The following is a 16,198-nucleotide window of genomic DNA, read 5'->3' as shown; positions in this document are numbered from 1 at the left end:
CTATCAATATATTTAGCTTATTTTGATTCCTTAATAATGCTCTTTCGACTTAATGTATCAATTTTAAATTGTAGATGAAAACAAAAAATTCACCTGGAAGGTACATACTCAAATAGTTTTTAAAAAAGTTTATCTTTTCAATAGATGCAAAATCTAAAAAAAAAAAAAAAAAAAAGAATACTATTATTTTATGTGATATCCAATTTGTTAAATAAAAGCCTTTTCTTAAAATCATTTATTTTGCAATTAAAAATGATTTGATACATTTCATGCTTTTTCTTTTTTTTTATTCCTAACGAAGAATAACCAGAGTTGTGTTTCTTGTTTCAAAATGAATTCTTTACTTTTGAGAAATTAATAGTTATCAAAAGTACCAGGATTATAATTTTATACGCCAGACGCGCGTTTCGTCTACATAAGATTCATCAGTGACGCTCAGATCAAAATAGTTAAAAAAGCCAAATAAATACAAAGTTGAAGAGCATTGAGGACCCAAAATTCCATAAAGTTGTGCCAAATACGGCTAAGGTAATCTACTCCTGGGGTAAGAAATCTTTAGTTTTTAGAAAAATTCAAAGTTTTATAAACAGAAAATTTATAACAATGACCATATAATTGATATTCATGTCAACACCGAAGTGCTGATACTGGGCTGGTGATACCCTCGGGGACGAAACGTCCACCAGCAGTGGCATCGACCCAGTGGTGTAAATAGTTATCAAAAGTACCAGGATTATAATTTTATACGCCAGACGCGCGTTTCGTCTACATAAGACTCATCAGTGACGCTCAGATCAAAATAGTTAAAAAAGCCAAATAAATACAAAGTTGAAGAGCATTGAGGACCCAAAATTCCATAAAGATGTGCCAAATACGGCTAAGGTAATCTACTCCTGGGGTAAGAAAATCCTTAGTTTTTAGAAAAATTCAAAGTTTTATAATTAACATTGTTTATGAATTTAACCGCTTACAACTTTTTGCCTCTTGGTTAATGTTATACATAATATTTAAAGTAACATTGACTGTTAATTTCATTTTATATTCTTTCGTTCGAGTCGTTAAAATTTTCTTCCGTTACGCACTTGAAAGGTACCCCTCTCTTCACCCGTTTTAGTTTTTATTATTTGGTGAAAACAACTTCACACATATACAATATAATATATTCATATAGCTAAAGACACGTTTAAAACTCTTGAACTTCCTTATTCGGTCCAAAACATTTTAAAAAAAATTGAAATTTGAAATCAAACTTTAATAAAACTTCCAACAACTAATATTTAAAAACGTTTTTAAAATTTTGAATTGATAAGTGTTACACGGATTGAAATAACTTTATTATACGTTGTATGTAAAAACAAAATAAGAAATCACAAATACAACATATAATATATTCATATAATAAAATAAACGGTTAAAACTCTTGACTTGCCTTATTCGGTCTTATTTAATAAAGAGTTACGACCATCCTCAACGTTTTTGTTTTTTTAGTTAAGACCATCACGCTCGAATTATTGAATGACTAATTTTATATAGTTGCATCATTTTAATAAATCATTGTAAATAAAACGCAATTTGACGAGACTGTAATCAAAGTGAGAGGTTTAGCGCTATAAAACCAGGTTTAATCCATCATTTTTTACATTTGAAAAATGCCTGTACCAAGTCAGGAATATGACAGTTCTTGTCCATTCGTTTTGACGTGTTTTGTCATTCGATTTTGCCATGTGACTATGGACTTTCCAATTAGATTTTCCTCTGAGTTCAGTATTTTTGGAATTTTACTTTTGACGAAAATTGGAATGTTTTGATGCATCAAATTTTGTTTCAATATCAACGCACTGGCGATTAATATGTATAAGACAAGTGGTTTGACTAAAACACACTTTTTACTGCACGAAAATTGGAAAAGACAAACTTACTACTAGAGTCGTATTCCTTTTTCGGATGGTCGTAACTGTATGTTACGACCATCCGCTTACCACCAGTGAATAATTGCATTTTCTCGGTCACGTACACTAACATAACTAACTAAACTATGTTTTGATAAAGACAGTGCATAAAGGGCACTGATATTGTTTTATACATGCAGAGATAGGTATAATTTTGAGATAGACAAACAAAATCGGATGTAAAGATGAATACAACAGTATATTATCGAATATTCATTTTCATTTTCTTATTTTTTTTAACGACCAACATTTGTATTGACTATTATATGTACATTATTTCTTTGTTAGTATTGAAAATTACGTACAGTTACGTTGATTCAAAGTTCAAAGAGGTTTTGCCTGTGGACAAGAAAGCTGTTCTTATTACTGGATGCGATACGGGTATGTCTATTATGTCTGTAAATTCAGAAATTATTGCGTGCATTTATTATTGCGATTTTCTCATTTTTGACTAAAATGCGATTTTAATTTTTACGATTTTGAGAAAAATCCTGTTTACTTCATATAAAATATTTCAAAATGCGAGTTTAAATTATTGCGTTTCCAACTATGTCGCATTTTTCGCAATAATAAAAACCTCGCAATAATTTCTGAATTTACAGTATTTTGTTTTATTATTAAAAGGGTACTATATTAAATATAGTCGAAAGTATAGGACCAAAAGCGGTACATACTAGATATGCTCATTGTTTTTTTTGTTAAAAATTCCGTAGTCTTTAGCTTTCTTGTATAGGCCAGAAGTTTTTTTAATTTATAAACAGAGAAAAAGTGCTTTAGAAATAGTTTTGATATTGTATGTTTTTTTTTGTGTCCAGGGAGGAAATATACATGGCATATTAAGTACCATGAAGAAAGTTCATGATGATAACGTGGTACGCTGGGCTCCTTACAAGAATAATTGGATTTAACGTCCATATTTCACTTACTGCATATTTACAATACACACCCCACAGGCAGATTAATGTGCCACGATATCAAGAGTATAAATGCAGCTGATATTTAAAAACCCTACACAGTTATTGTCTTCATCCTGCCATAAATTTTATATATATTTTTTGCTTTGAAAGACAGAAAAACTCACATTTATTGTAGTTAATTTCTATTTATAATCCTTTCATTAGTAATTTTAAACTCACACTTTTAGATGAAGAAAGTGTTGACCTATAATTGTTAATGTTTGTGTCATTTTGGTCTTTTGTGGATAGTTGTCTCATTGGCAATCATACCACATCTTCTTTTTTAAATTTTGTTCGCAAAAAAAGAATTTCGAATGGTCAACAAAAATACGTCGTTCAAAGTAAATAATTTACAAAAGATGTTGAAAATAGTCTTATCGTGATAAATATACCACCCCAAAGGACAGTGGTATTAATTAAGACAGCGATAATGACTGAACCACTGTCCTACGGGCAATCCATGAATCACGATAAAGACCAGTTTTGCAATAACTATTTTGTTTTTTTTCATTGAGGAACCATGTTTTTCTTATTCATATAAATGTCAAATTGTTTAAAAAAAACTCGAGTTATTGTACGATTTCTATAGAAAAGAGTGAAGACCAGTCATAGTGATATCTATGAGTCACTACCATTTTCAGGATATGCAATCAAAATAAAATTTTCTATAATTAACGAAAACATTGATAATTATTTCAACAACTTCAATATACAATAAAAATCAAGAAAATACTTTTTGTAAGGGTCAACCCCTAAACAGAGTACCACGTTCACCGGTCATTAACATGTTAAAGTCTGTTATAAACGACCGATAGAAATTATGATTGTAGAATAAAGAATGTCGTGTGACCCCTTGGTATCCAATAAGAGAAGCTAATTTTTGACCGATATAAAATAATAGTTTCTATAGCATAACAACTAATTACAACAGTAAACTTAAAACAAAAAAACAAAACATTGTCCGATTAAATTGTATAATTGTATAATATGTCCTACGCTTCAAAATTTTGAACTGAAGGTGACATTCAGCTGACATGCTGAAATTGACATTTTTACATGGTAGATTATGTGTCTACTGATGTACATATTCAACCATTCACTCGGTTATTGGTGCTACGGAAAATGTAGTTAATTCTGCTGTTCATGTTTGTCTGTTAAAAGTAAAGGGTTTAATTTATATTGTTTAAAAGAAATGCGAATGTTATTTTATCAATAGAAAAAAAAAATAATTAAAAAGTTAAGCAAATGTATACGTTTATATTGATGCATCGATTCACCCTGCAATTGGGTGTCTTATCATACAGATACAGCCATGCAGATATCGCTAGGCTGTATCTGTTACTATGCAGATATCGCTTTTTATCCTGCAATTAGATGTCCTACTATACAGATACAGCCCTACAGATATTGCTATGCTGTAACTGTATACTATACAGATATCGCTTCAAAGCTCCGCCCACTGCCGGACAGAGCATTGTTTGAACCTGTGTGACCTCAAATTGTGTATTCCAGTTGCATTTCAATGACGAAGGCAATTGTCGATTTCAAAACTTGAATGTGTATGATTGTGTTACAAAATCAACCATGTCAATTTCAGCTTGCATGTTTAGTTAATGTCAAGTCTGAAGCGTAGGACAACTCGTACACTTCTGTGTCAAATTTGACAGTGTTTTGTTATTGGCTTTTACTGTTGAAATTAGTTGTTATGTTAAAATAGATAAATACTCACCTTGAGCGATGTATTATTGTTGACCGTTCGAGATTCTTTTTTTGCGAACCAGTGTTCAGCATAATGTGTGATTTTGATATTACTACGTGGGCATCAGGGGATTACAAATCGAAAATAAATGCTAAATATGTTAGTTTTTGTGCCTTTCAACACACAAACAATATACAGAACTAATTGCAGGATAAAGACAATAACTGTTTAGTGTCTTTAAATATCAGCTGTATTTGTACTCGGCTCGAAACAGGTGTAGTATCTCGTAAAAAGCTCGCATACACCTTTCTTCTTAGCTGCGTACAAATACAGCTGATATTTGAAGACACTAAAACAAAATTGTCTATAAATCTCCGCCCAATGCCGATATACGTTTGTGTATTGTTGTTGTCGCTTGTCATGTTGGATTTAACTTGATTTATAATTCATATTTAGATTTATTATGCATTGTAACATCTGAATATTCTATAAATTGGAGAACATATAAGCTCTGCATACATACGTTAAAAACGTAACACCAGTATATATATTATATACCTATATGGAGTTATTTTCTTTCAGAACGACAGGTCATTCTTTTTCAGAATCGCCCCGGACGATACCATGTTTCAATGATATATGCTCCAAGGCATAAAATAATTACCTTTGTGAGGTCATTATTTTCCTTGATAAACATGCAATCTATAACCTACTTCAAAACTTTATTCGTCTAATAGTTTTTTGTTGCCGATTTGGAAATTTATTTGTAAAAGTTCAATCGATGATAGGTGTAAAAGAAACTGTCATTGTAGTTCCACATTTTACTTTTAGAAACAAATAACGTGAAGTTTTCTTAATGTATTGTTACAATAAAGAAACATTATCATATATATGTCAGATGAATTTTAATGTAGACTTTCAGAAAATAAATCCAGATTTGATATATTCCTGTGTAAGATTTTGGAAATCTTATTGGGTCAAACTGAATAGGTTGATTGATTTTTTGTTGCTTGCTTAACGTCCAGTGGCAAATATTTCATGCATGTTCTGAACGATACACACTGAATAGGAAATCATACCGTGACCTACATGTATGTATATTTGTCTTCGTGTCAGTTCTTTACTTTTTTAAATTTATGTATACCTTTTACTTTATCAAATGATCAACTAATAATATAATATCATATTCTATTAAATAAAATTAATGTAACTAAAAAAAAAGGGGCGGGTGCGGAGGGTATATAATCATATCCTGATTATCTTTTAATAAATATATTGCTATTCAAAAGACAATCTTTCTAAATTTTTCATTCAATTCAAGTAAAATTGTTAAAAAATAATAACCACTTTTCCGCGATAAAAATAACATAGCAAATATAAAAAAACATACCCCTCCCCCTTTTCCATAAGCTAAGAGGTACAATAAATTACTTACAATGTGTCTTTTAATTGTCATACACCGTTATCGGATGGTAACTAAACATTTGTGTCTTACTGCATGCAGTTACAGTAATATTTTTATTGTGTATGGATAATAATTTTTAAAAGGTTTATATCTAAATTATTTAGTGAGTTTTATTTCACATTCTAAGTGAGCCGCAGGGCATATTAAAACCTGAACACATTAGAAAGGAATATCCCACTTCAGTGTTGTCGGTAAAATAGAATACAAAGTTTTACAAATCTTTATAAAATTAATAAATATTTTTGACGGTATATAAGTCAGATAATGCATATTTTGAGGTTTTTCTTGTCGTAGAACACACCTCGGGGTGCCAGGATTGTTCAAAGAAAGACCTCCCTCCGGTCGGTCTTTCATTTGATCAATCCTGACACCCCTCGGTGTGTTCTACGACAAGAAAAACCTTAAAATATGCATTATCTATTGATATTGATTGTCTATCGTCTTCAACATGTGTAATATAATTAAAGGTTAATAACTATGGGAATGAATTCTTTTAATTGTCTTGGTGTGTAGCTGTTACGAATAAAAAAATAACGTTTAAGATTTAATTTTCATCGTTTATCTTTGAATAATTGCATTTTCTCGGTCAACTGCACTAGCATGACTAACTTAACTATGTTTTGATAAAGACAGTGCATAAAGGGCAATAGTCTATTGACATGGTTTTAGATATGCAGAGATAGGTATAATAATTTAGAGATATCGGATATTAGGATGACTACATTATATAACGAATGTTAATGTTCATTTTCTTATCTTTTTAAACCACCAGCATTTGTACTGGCTATTATGTGTACATTATTTCTTTGTTAGTATTGAAAATAACGAGCTGTTATATTGATCAAAGTTTATAGAACTTTTGCCTGTGAATAATAAAGCGGTTCTCATTACTGGATGCGATACGGGTATGTCTATAATATCAATGAGGGTCCGTTGAAAACTAAAAAAAATACGACAAAAGAGATGATTTCAGCTTTCCAATTGTGAACTTTCCATTTATAAGAAGCAACATTCCAGCAGCACCTGCATACAGGGTATATATCTCCCAATTGATACGATATTCCCGTGCTTGCATTTCCTATCATGATTTTCTTGATAAAGGGTTGATGCTCACAAGGTAGCTATTAAACCAAGAGTTCCAAATGATGAAGTTGAAATAATTCCTTCGTAAATTTTACGGACACCACCACGAGTTGGTTGACCGTTATTGGATAACCGATTCACAAATGATATCGGATATGTTCCTTACGTCGTAACTACAACCCCTTTCCCTTTCATGAATGTGACCTACCGAATTATACTATTTATCGGATTTGTTATCACATGAGCAACACGACGGGTGCCACAATTTGAGCAGGATCTGCTTACCCTTCCGGAGCACCTGACATCACCCCTAGGTTTTGGAGGGGTTCGTGTTGCTAATTCTTTAATTTTCTATGTTGTGTCATGTGTACTATTGGCTGTCTGCTTGTATTTTTCGTTTTTAGCCATGGCGTTGTCAGTTTATTTTCGATTTATGAGTTTGACTGGCCCAATGGTAGCTTTCGTCACTCTTTCACAACAATGTTTTAAGCAGTGAGATGGTTGTGTCGATTACGTTTCTGTTTCAAACACATCGATGTATCTATACAAACGTATACATTTGCTTATTTATTTATTTTTTTAAATTTTCACTCCATAGAAGATAACATTGACAAAATAGTATTGTCATATCCATTTAATTTTTCTATATTTATAGGTTTTGGACACTTCATCGCTGTTCGATTAGCTAAAGATGGCTTTATAGTGTTTGCTGGTGTATTAGATATAAATTGCAAAGGAGCAAACAAATTAAAGAATAGAAAGTTACCCAATCTGCATTTAATACAGTTAGATGTCACAAAATCAGTCGAAATACAGAATGCAGTTGATAATGTTCAAAAAATAGGCACAGGTTTATCTATTGATTATTTTATGAAACTCAGAATTGTAAGATATACGCAAATGAGACATCGAATGCATTACACAGAATTTTTCAATTCTAAACTACTAAGTATGTCGTAAGCGCCAAATTAAAAAAAAACCAACACAATTGATGATTTGTTATTATGCTTCCGTAGTAAAGAACTGACATGGTGTCAAACATATAACTTGTAGATAACCATGAGCCATAACTAAACTGGTGTACCGTACCTCAATAACAAACGATGAAAAATGTGTGTTAGGAAATAGTAAGTCTGATGTCTCTTGTTATTTTTGTTTCAAGAAAGTAGGGTCATTGCAAAGACATTAGATGATGGTTCAAGTTCTGATCATAAAAAATGTTTCCCAAGTGTTTTTCGAACCTTTTAAATAGAGCGAATAGTCAACACGTCATGCAATCATTATGTTCGTATATCTCGATTATTTATTAGGTACATCTATGACTTAAGATTTGTTAAACAACAACATAAACATTTTAAAAGCGTATTTCAACAACATTTGCTTAAAGTTGGCGGTCAAAATTCTACACGGTCAGCAACTGATGCGTTTCCAACAGTGACACCCGTCATATTAAACATGGTAAGTTTAAGTTGATCATAGAATAAAATACGCAACACGTATAAGAAAGAGTGTCTAAAAGTGATTCGCGATATTGTTAATAGTTTCATTTAGTATTTCAAATATTTTATTTGGAATCTAATGTCCAGGAAAAAAGTTCACAGGTAATTTACTTCTTTTGTAATGAAAATGTTACCAAAAATGTAGTTGATTGAGACATGTGATCATATCATTATGAATTGAAACGATCTATATTTTACAGGTTTATGGGGAGTTATAAACAACGCAGGATTTGGTATACCCGGAGACATCGAGTTCTGTTTACTAGACCATTATAGAAAATGTCAGGAAGTTAATCTGAACGGTCAAATCGCAATCGTCAAAGCTTTTCTACCAATGATTCGAAAATCTAAAGGTAGGCTCCATTTTCATGAACTCGGGGCTTATATATAAAAGATTTGATGTTTAAAACATAAACATAAACACAAACAAGAAATTGATTTTTTCTTTCAAAGGAAGAAATATATCTTCGTGAAATAGAACAAAAAGCTTATATTTTCTATTTATGCTTATAGCATTCGGACTGAAAACAGCCGTTTTGAAGATGGAGAGAGGATGAACGTCTAACTTTTTATCTCCATTTACGCCCGAAATCTGTAGAGATGTGTTAGGTAGCTAAGCTCCAATAGCTCAAAATTTTAAAACTAACTAAGATATATCTACGGTAAAAGTTTCTGATTGCATTCATAGACATTTATTTGATTACAAATCCGTTTTTCTATTCGGGATGAATACAAATCTGATATAATTTCTGTTCAGACCGCAACTGTGACGCTGTATGTGATGCATATAAAGAGTACTAAAGATTTTGAGCAAAGTTTAAGGAGACCTTTAAACATGTTAAGTTAAGCTACATATTGTACCGTAGAGTTATTTACATGTTTTCAACAGATGTTATCCACCTCATTTCCTGATCAACCCATTTTTCAGATCCTTCTGCAGGCATTTATTGAATACAAAATGAAGAAAAATAACAGAGGTTAATTGTTATCCATTCATGACAAAGCACTAAAACACGTATAAAGTATAGGAACAGCGTTTACATTACACTCAAAGTCACAATGAGTTATTCAACATGGAACAAAAATCCTCTTACCTCAACTCAAGTTTAAGACGCCTATTTGATCGAATCCCCCCCCCCCAAAAAAAAAAAACAAACAACATCGGATAGGCTGGGTAAAAATCACATATGAAGGTATAAGGAATTTTTAATGTACATTTGAAGTGACAGTCTGTAAATTACAAAAAGGAATACCTTTTTAAACTCAATCCCAATTTTATATTTTTGCATCTATCTTTATGTCTTTTAAATTTATCAGTGATAATGAACATGTCACAAACATACGTCATTTGATCGCACGTGATGTGTCGTTTATAAACAGTTTGGTGCGTACTGGTTCGCTGCCGTAAACGTATTGAAATTGTCCGTTTATTCTGCGGTTACATTTTGTAATGTCCTATTATATTATTCTATTCATGTATTTTTCTGTGCTGATTTTTCTTGCGTTTGTTTGTACTGTAATTCTGGAATGTAGTATTATCTCGGTATGGTAAACATTGCCTTATAACCGGTAGGTTTGGCTAGCCATACAAAACACATTTGATCCCTTAAATGTCCTGTAACAAGTATTCCAGTATTTATCAAAAAGTCCGTTTCTATGTATGTTTCCGTTTGTTTCAGTTCAGTTGTCTGTGTTAATTTGTTTTGGGTGCTATAAACAGTTTCGTATAAAAAACTAAGGGTTATTCCTTGACTAAAAATAACCATGGAGGGAAACCCCTGTTTATTAACTCAATTGGTACAAAAGTATCATGTTTTTTGTGTTTGATTGTAAAAAATAGTTAATTAGCTTTCAATTAAAACAGGTTGAATGATTGAAATATTTTTAAAAATTAAATTAACTTTACATGTTTTGAGGGGAGACAACTTTGTAAACATCCTGTTTTTTTGGCAGTGAAAATTGAAAACTTATTTGCAGCCACTGTAGCTCTTTTCGGAGCAGGAAACCGTACCCTGAAACAAGATTTTTTTGAAAGGCCAGGTAAAAACCTACAAATTTCATACAGTTTTGATTATGAAAAATGTGCATGGATCATGTCTTCATGTCTGTGCACATGACCTGGTTTCAAGTTTTTTCTGTCAAAATTAGAGCTTTTTTCCCCTATGTTCATTGGATGGAATGTTTTTAATATATTAAAAGTACACATTATTTTTATTTCATTATAAACTAGAGAACATTCTGATTCCAGTGATATCAAGTTTTATACAAGTATCTTTATTAATCAGTCCACCACTAAGGGTCACTTATGCATGGTCCCTAAAAATGTGACGTCATAGAAAAATACTGTTGATTGCACCCTTTAGCGGCTTTGAATTGTGACCGGATTTCTCCTGGCATCATTATCGATTTATCACCATTGAACAGTGATATTCTTCTGTTGCTTCAATTTATCTCTTTCAGGCAGAATTGTGAATGTATCCAGTGTAGCTGGCAGGTTTTCATGGCCAGGTCTTTCAAACTACAATATTACTAAACATGGAGTAGAGACATTCACTGATTCCTTACGATTAGAAATGGGAAAGTTTGGCGTGGGCGTATCTATGATAGAACCTGGAGCGTTTTCACATGCTACTGGGTTTGCTTCGGATGAAGTGGTAAGACAAGGTTTTGTTATATCGTGTTATTAAATGTATAAATAACTGGTGTTTTTTTGGCTTAGTAACTAAAAAAATTAAATTTTTGTTTTGTTTTGAAAATTCAAAAGAACACAAAAATTTTCTGAAATTTTCCAAAAATAAGTAAAAAGGTATTTGACAATGTGCAGCAACATGGACATTGAAAAAATATTACCATTTTTACAATTTTACATCCTGGCTTCAAAATCAGTAAAGGAATTGTTCGTAAGAAATAAATTCGTTACTTAATAAATATTCGTTATAAATAAAATAAATGCGCCTCAGGGTGTGTGAATGTTCAACAACGGTGTAAAATTCTGTACACCCCTGATTACACCAAAATAACTAATAGTACACAAGACACAACATTAAAATAAAGGTTTAGTAACACAAACTCCGAGAAAAACTGGGGGTGATCTCAGATGCTCCGGAATGGTAAGCAGATCCTGCATTACACATGGCGCCCATCGTGTTGCTAATTTTATTACAAACCCGGTGAATAGTCCTGTTCGGAATGGAATTGAATTTTCGTTACGAACTCACTTGATCGCTTCAATCCAAAATTTCCGATGTTGTAACAAACAATTCAGGAAAAATAGTTTTGTTGATATCTTTTTGAGAACGAAGGAGATGCACACACAAGACAATTAGTAAATGGAGAGATAACTCTTACAAAGAAAATTATTCGGCTTTGCCAGATCAAATTTAAAAACAAAAATACACTGTACGATCCATTATAAGAAATATCAAAGCGAAATATTACGAAACAGAAATTTATCGTATTAACAAAATTTGTCCTTTTATATATATGTTTAAAAGTGTCAGAGAAAATGGAAAAACTAGGAAAAGTGAAAAGGCAGAACAAGACCTTGAGCTCATTTTCTCTAAGTTAGGACGTCCAGGGGCCTAAAACCAAAATATTATAGAGTCACAAAGTACTAGTATATGAGTTGCAAAACCATACCGACACATGTATTTGGTTGAGGTAGATAACTCCTATAAAATTTCGTCTAATCGATTCAATCCAAATTAACCAAAATTTCCCGAGATATAAAGAAAAGATTCAGAATAATAATAATTTTGTCCGTATCCATTTTTGTAACGAAAGAGTTTAACAGTGATTTGGGATTTTGACAAACTTTTATTTTAGCAGGGTGAACTTTAAAACACTGTACGATACAATATAAGAAATATCTAAGTGTGACATATTGCGATACAAATATTAATCGCAAGGCGGAACAAAAATATTCAGAACAAATACAAAATGTCTTTACTAAGAAAAGTGGAAAGACCTAACAAACAAATTGTTATAACATGAAAATTCTAGATATTATACGTCGTAAATAAATAGCAGAATCAAAGATGGCAATATAAAGGCAGAGGGCAACGCCATGACTAAATAGAAATAACAAAACACTAATCCATAATTAAACTCTGACAAGATTACTTATTAACTAATTCAAAATTGTATCATTTTTCACTCAAAGGTGGTACTCAATGATTAAACTTATTAAGCCAAGCTGAAATACATACTATTTACATGATTAATGAAATAATATAATGAACATTAACATAGTTACATGGATTTTATTTTAATCATAGTGTGAACGGTTGAAAAAAAATATTGATGACATGTGGAATGCGTCTACACCGGAAATGAAAGAAACCTATGGTGAAAAGTACCCGTATTTGATGTACCAGATGTTTTTAGGGCTCAACTCAGAATATACTGACGCCAATGCGGAAGAAAATGTCGTTCCTATAATGGATGTAATGGTTGATGCCTTAGTCAATATTAGTCCTAAACCACGATATCTTGTTGCTGGTGGAACTGGCTTGTGTGACATATATGTCGTAAGTTGATAATTATACAAGTTGTTTTGCTAGGTGGTATTTTGAATTGAAAGCTGGTCATAATAAAAAGAAATGTTGTTTGATTTTCAAGAGTGGGATGGGTAGGAGCATTTTGTGCGAATTGAATATAAATTTCTCACCTGTTGCTAAGCTTGCTTATTATGCCTCCTTTTTATACATTATGTTTTCTGCTCTGTGCGGTCTGTCCCGCTTCAGGTTTAAGTTTTTTTTGGTCAAGGTAGTTTTTGATGAAGGTGAAGTCCAATCAACTTGAAACTTCACAGAAGTTCCCTATGATATGATCTTTCTAATTGTAATGCCAAATTTGAGATTTCCCCCATGTTCACGGTCCATTGAACATAGAAAATGATAGTGCGGATGGGGCATCCGTGTACTAGGGACACATTCTTGTTGGTATTTATGTTGAAAGAAAAATATTTTCACTCAATATACATCTTAAAAAGCACCAAATTATTTACCAAATTGTAAGGCTCAGCATGCTGTTTAATTTCATTTCTTTTCAAGATCCTCCCGATCGATATGTTTTTAATACTAAAATGACAAGAGTTGAATGACCTAGAATAGTAAATGCAGATAACTTGTACTGTATCAAACATCCGTGCATATATCGACATCAGTCACGGTTGCAAAGGCTTAATTGGTTATCAAAGGTACCAGGATTTTAATTTGATACACCAGCCGAGCGTTTCGTCTACATACTACTCATCAGTGTCGCTCGGATCAAAACAATTATAAAGCCATACAAGCACACAGTTAAAGAGCATTGAGGACCCAAAATTAAAAAAAATAAACCTTTTGTTTGATAGGTTAAAGTAATCTATGCCTGGGATAAGAAAATATTTTTAAAGCCAAACAATGAAAAAGTTGAACAGCATTGAGGATCCAAAATTCCAAAAGCTTTCTAAACAGGAAATTTATAAAAACGACCATATAATTGATAATCAAGCCAACACCCAAGTGCTGACTATTGGACTGGTGATACCCTCGGGCACAAAACGTCCGCTAGCAATTGCATCGACCCAGTGGTGTTAATAGATCAAAATAGTTATAAAGTCAAACAAGTACAAATCACAACCCTAATCTGTATGTCGTATAACGTAATTGGTATCAATACCGTTTGCAAATGCTTATACTATTTACACCACTGTGTTGATGCCACTTCTGGTGGACGAATCGTCCCCGAGGGTATCACCAGCCCAGTAGTCAACATTTCGGTGTTGACATGAATATCAATTATGTGGTCATTTCTATAAATTTCCTGTTTACAAAACTTTGAATTTTTCGAAAAAAAAGAAGGATTTTCTTATCCCAGACATAGATTAACGAGACCGTATTTGGCACAAAGTTTTGGATTTTAGGATCCTCAATGTTCTTCAACTTTTTAATTGTTTGGCTTTATAAATATTTGGATATGAGCGTCACTGATGAGTATTATGTGAACGAAATGCACGTCTGGCGTCCTAAATTATAATCCTGGTACCTTTGATAACTATTTACACCACTGGGTCGATGCCACTGCTGGTGGACGTTTCGTCCCCGAGGATATGACCAGCCCAGTAGTCAACATTTTGGTGTTGACATGAATATCAATAATGTGGTAATTTTTATAAATTTCCTGTTTACAAAACTTTAAATTTTTCGAAAAACTAAAGATTTTCTTATCCCAGGCATAGATTACCTTAGCCTTATTTGGCACAACGTATTGGAATTTTGGATCCTCAACGCTCTTCAACTTTTGAATTGTTTGGCTTTATAAATATTTTGAAATGAGCGTCACTGATGAGTTTTATGTGGACGAAACGCTAGTCTGGCGTACTAAATTATAATCATGGTACCTTTGATAACTATTTATCAAACCCCAAACATGTAGTACTTCGTCATGCTATCTAAAATTGCTTGATTGTGAATTATTATTATAATTGATTAAGAACTGATATTACTTTCTTGGTTAATATCACACACCGTATTATGTCTTAATTTGATACGGATTTCGAAAAACTGTACAGTATTTTCTATCGATGTACTGAGTTTGAGATTACGATTATCTCTGATGATAATAAGAGATTATGCATTAGATTATCGAAATGATAAAAAAATAATGTAGTATTTAAATTAAGTATAAATACAAACACCAAAAACAAAAAATAAGGAAAAAAAAAAACCTCTTCTATTTTATCATTATATTTTAGGTTCATTGAAAATAAAATCAAATATGCATTTCAATAAAAGCTGATAGATTAATTACAATTGTCGCTTATGGTTTATTCTGTTTGGTGGGTGCTATACTGAAATGACATGTCTTTTGTATTTGAAATAACAACTGTAACAATTAAGTAATGTTTTTGCTTTTATTTTACAGCTATATGCTATCCTCTGTCCATATTTGCCAGAGTTCATCTCGGATTATTTCATAAGCCGTCATACAGGATGTTATAAATCCATATCTGAACAAACCAATTAGTCTATATACATATGATGTTGTTAGTGAAGAAATTTATAGATAAATATGACAATCATTAATAATGTAATTGATATATAAATACAGCAGCTAATGAATAGATAAATTGATACAACACCAATCTTATCTTCAACATGTTTTTTTTTGGCCTACATGGATGCGTCTCAGATTTCTTAACTGCAATGTTCGTGTATTCATCTTGGAGTGCACATGAATAAGTTTGTGCATCTTATTAAGTTCTGTGATCAAACAGTTCAGACAATACTGTATCATCATTCCAAGGAACCTTAGAAAATATAAAATAAATATAAAAGAACAAGGAATATATAAAAAAAGATATATGGTATGATTGCCAATTAGACAACTACCCACAAAAGACCAAAATGACACAGACAATAACAACTATACAGCCTTCAACAATGAACAAAACCCATACCGCATAGTCAGCTATAAAAGGCCCCGATAAGACAATGTAAAACATATCAAACGAAAAAACTAACGGCCTTATTTATGTAAAAAAAATCAGCGCAAAACAAATA

General features: G+C 31.9%; 1 protein-coding gene across 1 annotated transcript; it reads left to right on the top strand.

Annotated features, from left to right (window-relative positions):
* Positions 1–2,073: 2,073 nt before the first annotated feature.
* LOC134707646 (17-beta-hydroxysteroid dehydrogenase type 2-like) lies at positions 2,074–15,740 on the top strand (the record flags this gene model as incomplete). Its single annotated transcript, XM_063567599.1, has 7 exons — positions 2,074–2,095; positions 2,238–2,330; positions 7,808–8,002; positions 8,852–9,004; positions 11,112–11,305; positions 12,929–13,180; positions 15,561–15,740. Coding segments are annotated over 7 exons (1,011 nt in total), but the record flags the coding sequence as incomplete, so codon positions are not given.
* Positions 15,741–16,198: the final 458 nt, after the last annotated feature.

This window comes from Mytilus trossulus, chromosome 2, assembly GCF_036588685.1.
Source record: "Mytilus trossulus isolate FHL-02 chromosome 2, PNRI_Mtr1.1.1.hap1, whole genome shotgun sequence".
Taxonomy (NCBI): domain Eukaryota; kingdom Metazoa; phylum Mollusca; class Bivalvia; order Mytilida; family Mytilidae; genus Mytilus; species Mytilus trossulus.
Note: the sequence above shows the minus strand (reverse complement) of the source record. Positions and strands in the feature narration are given on the sequence as shown.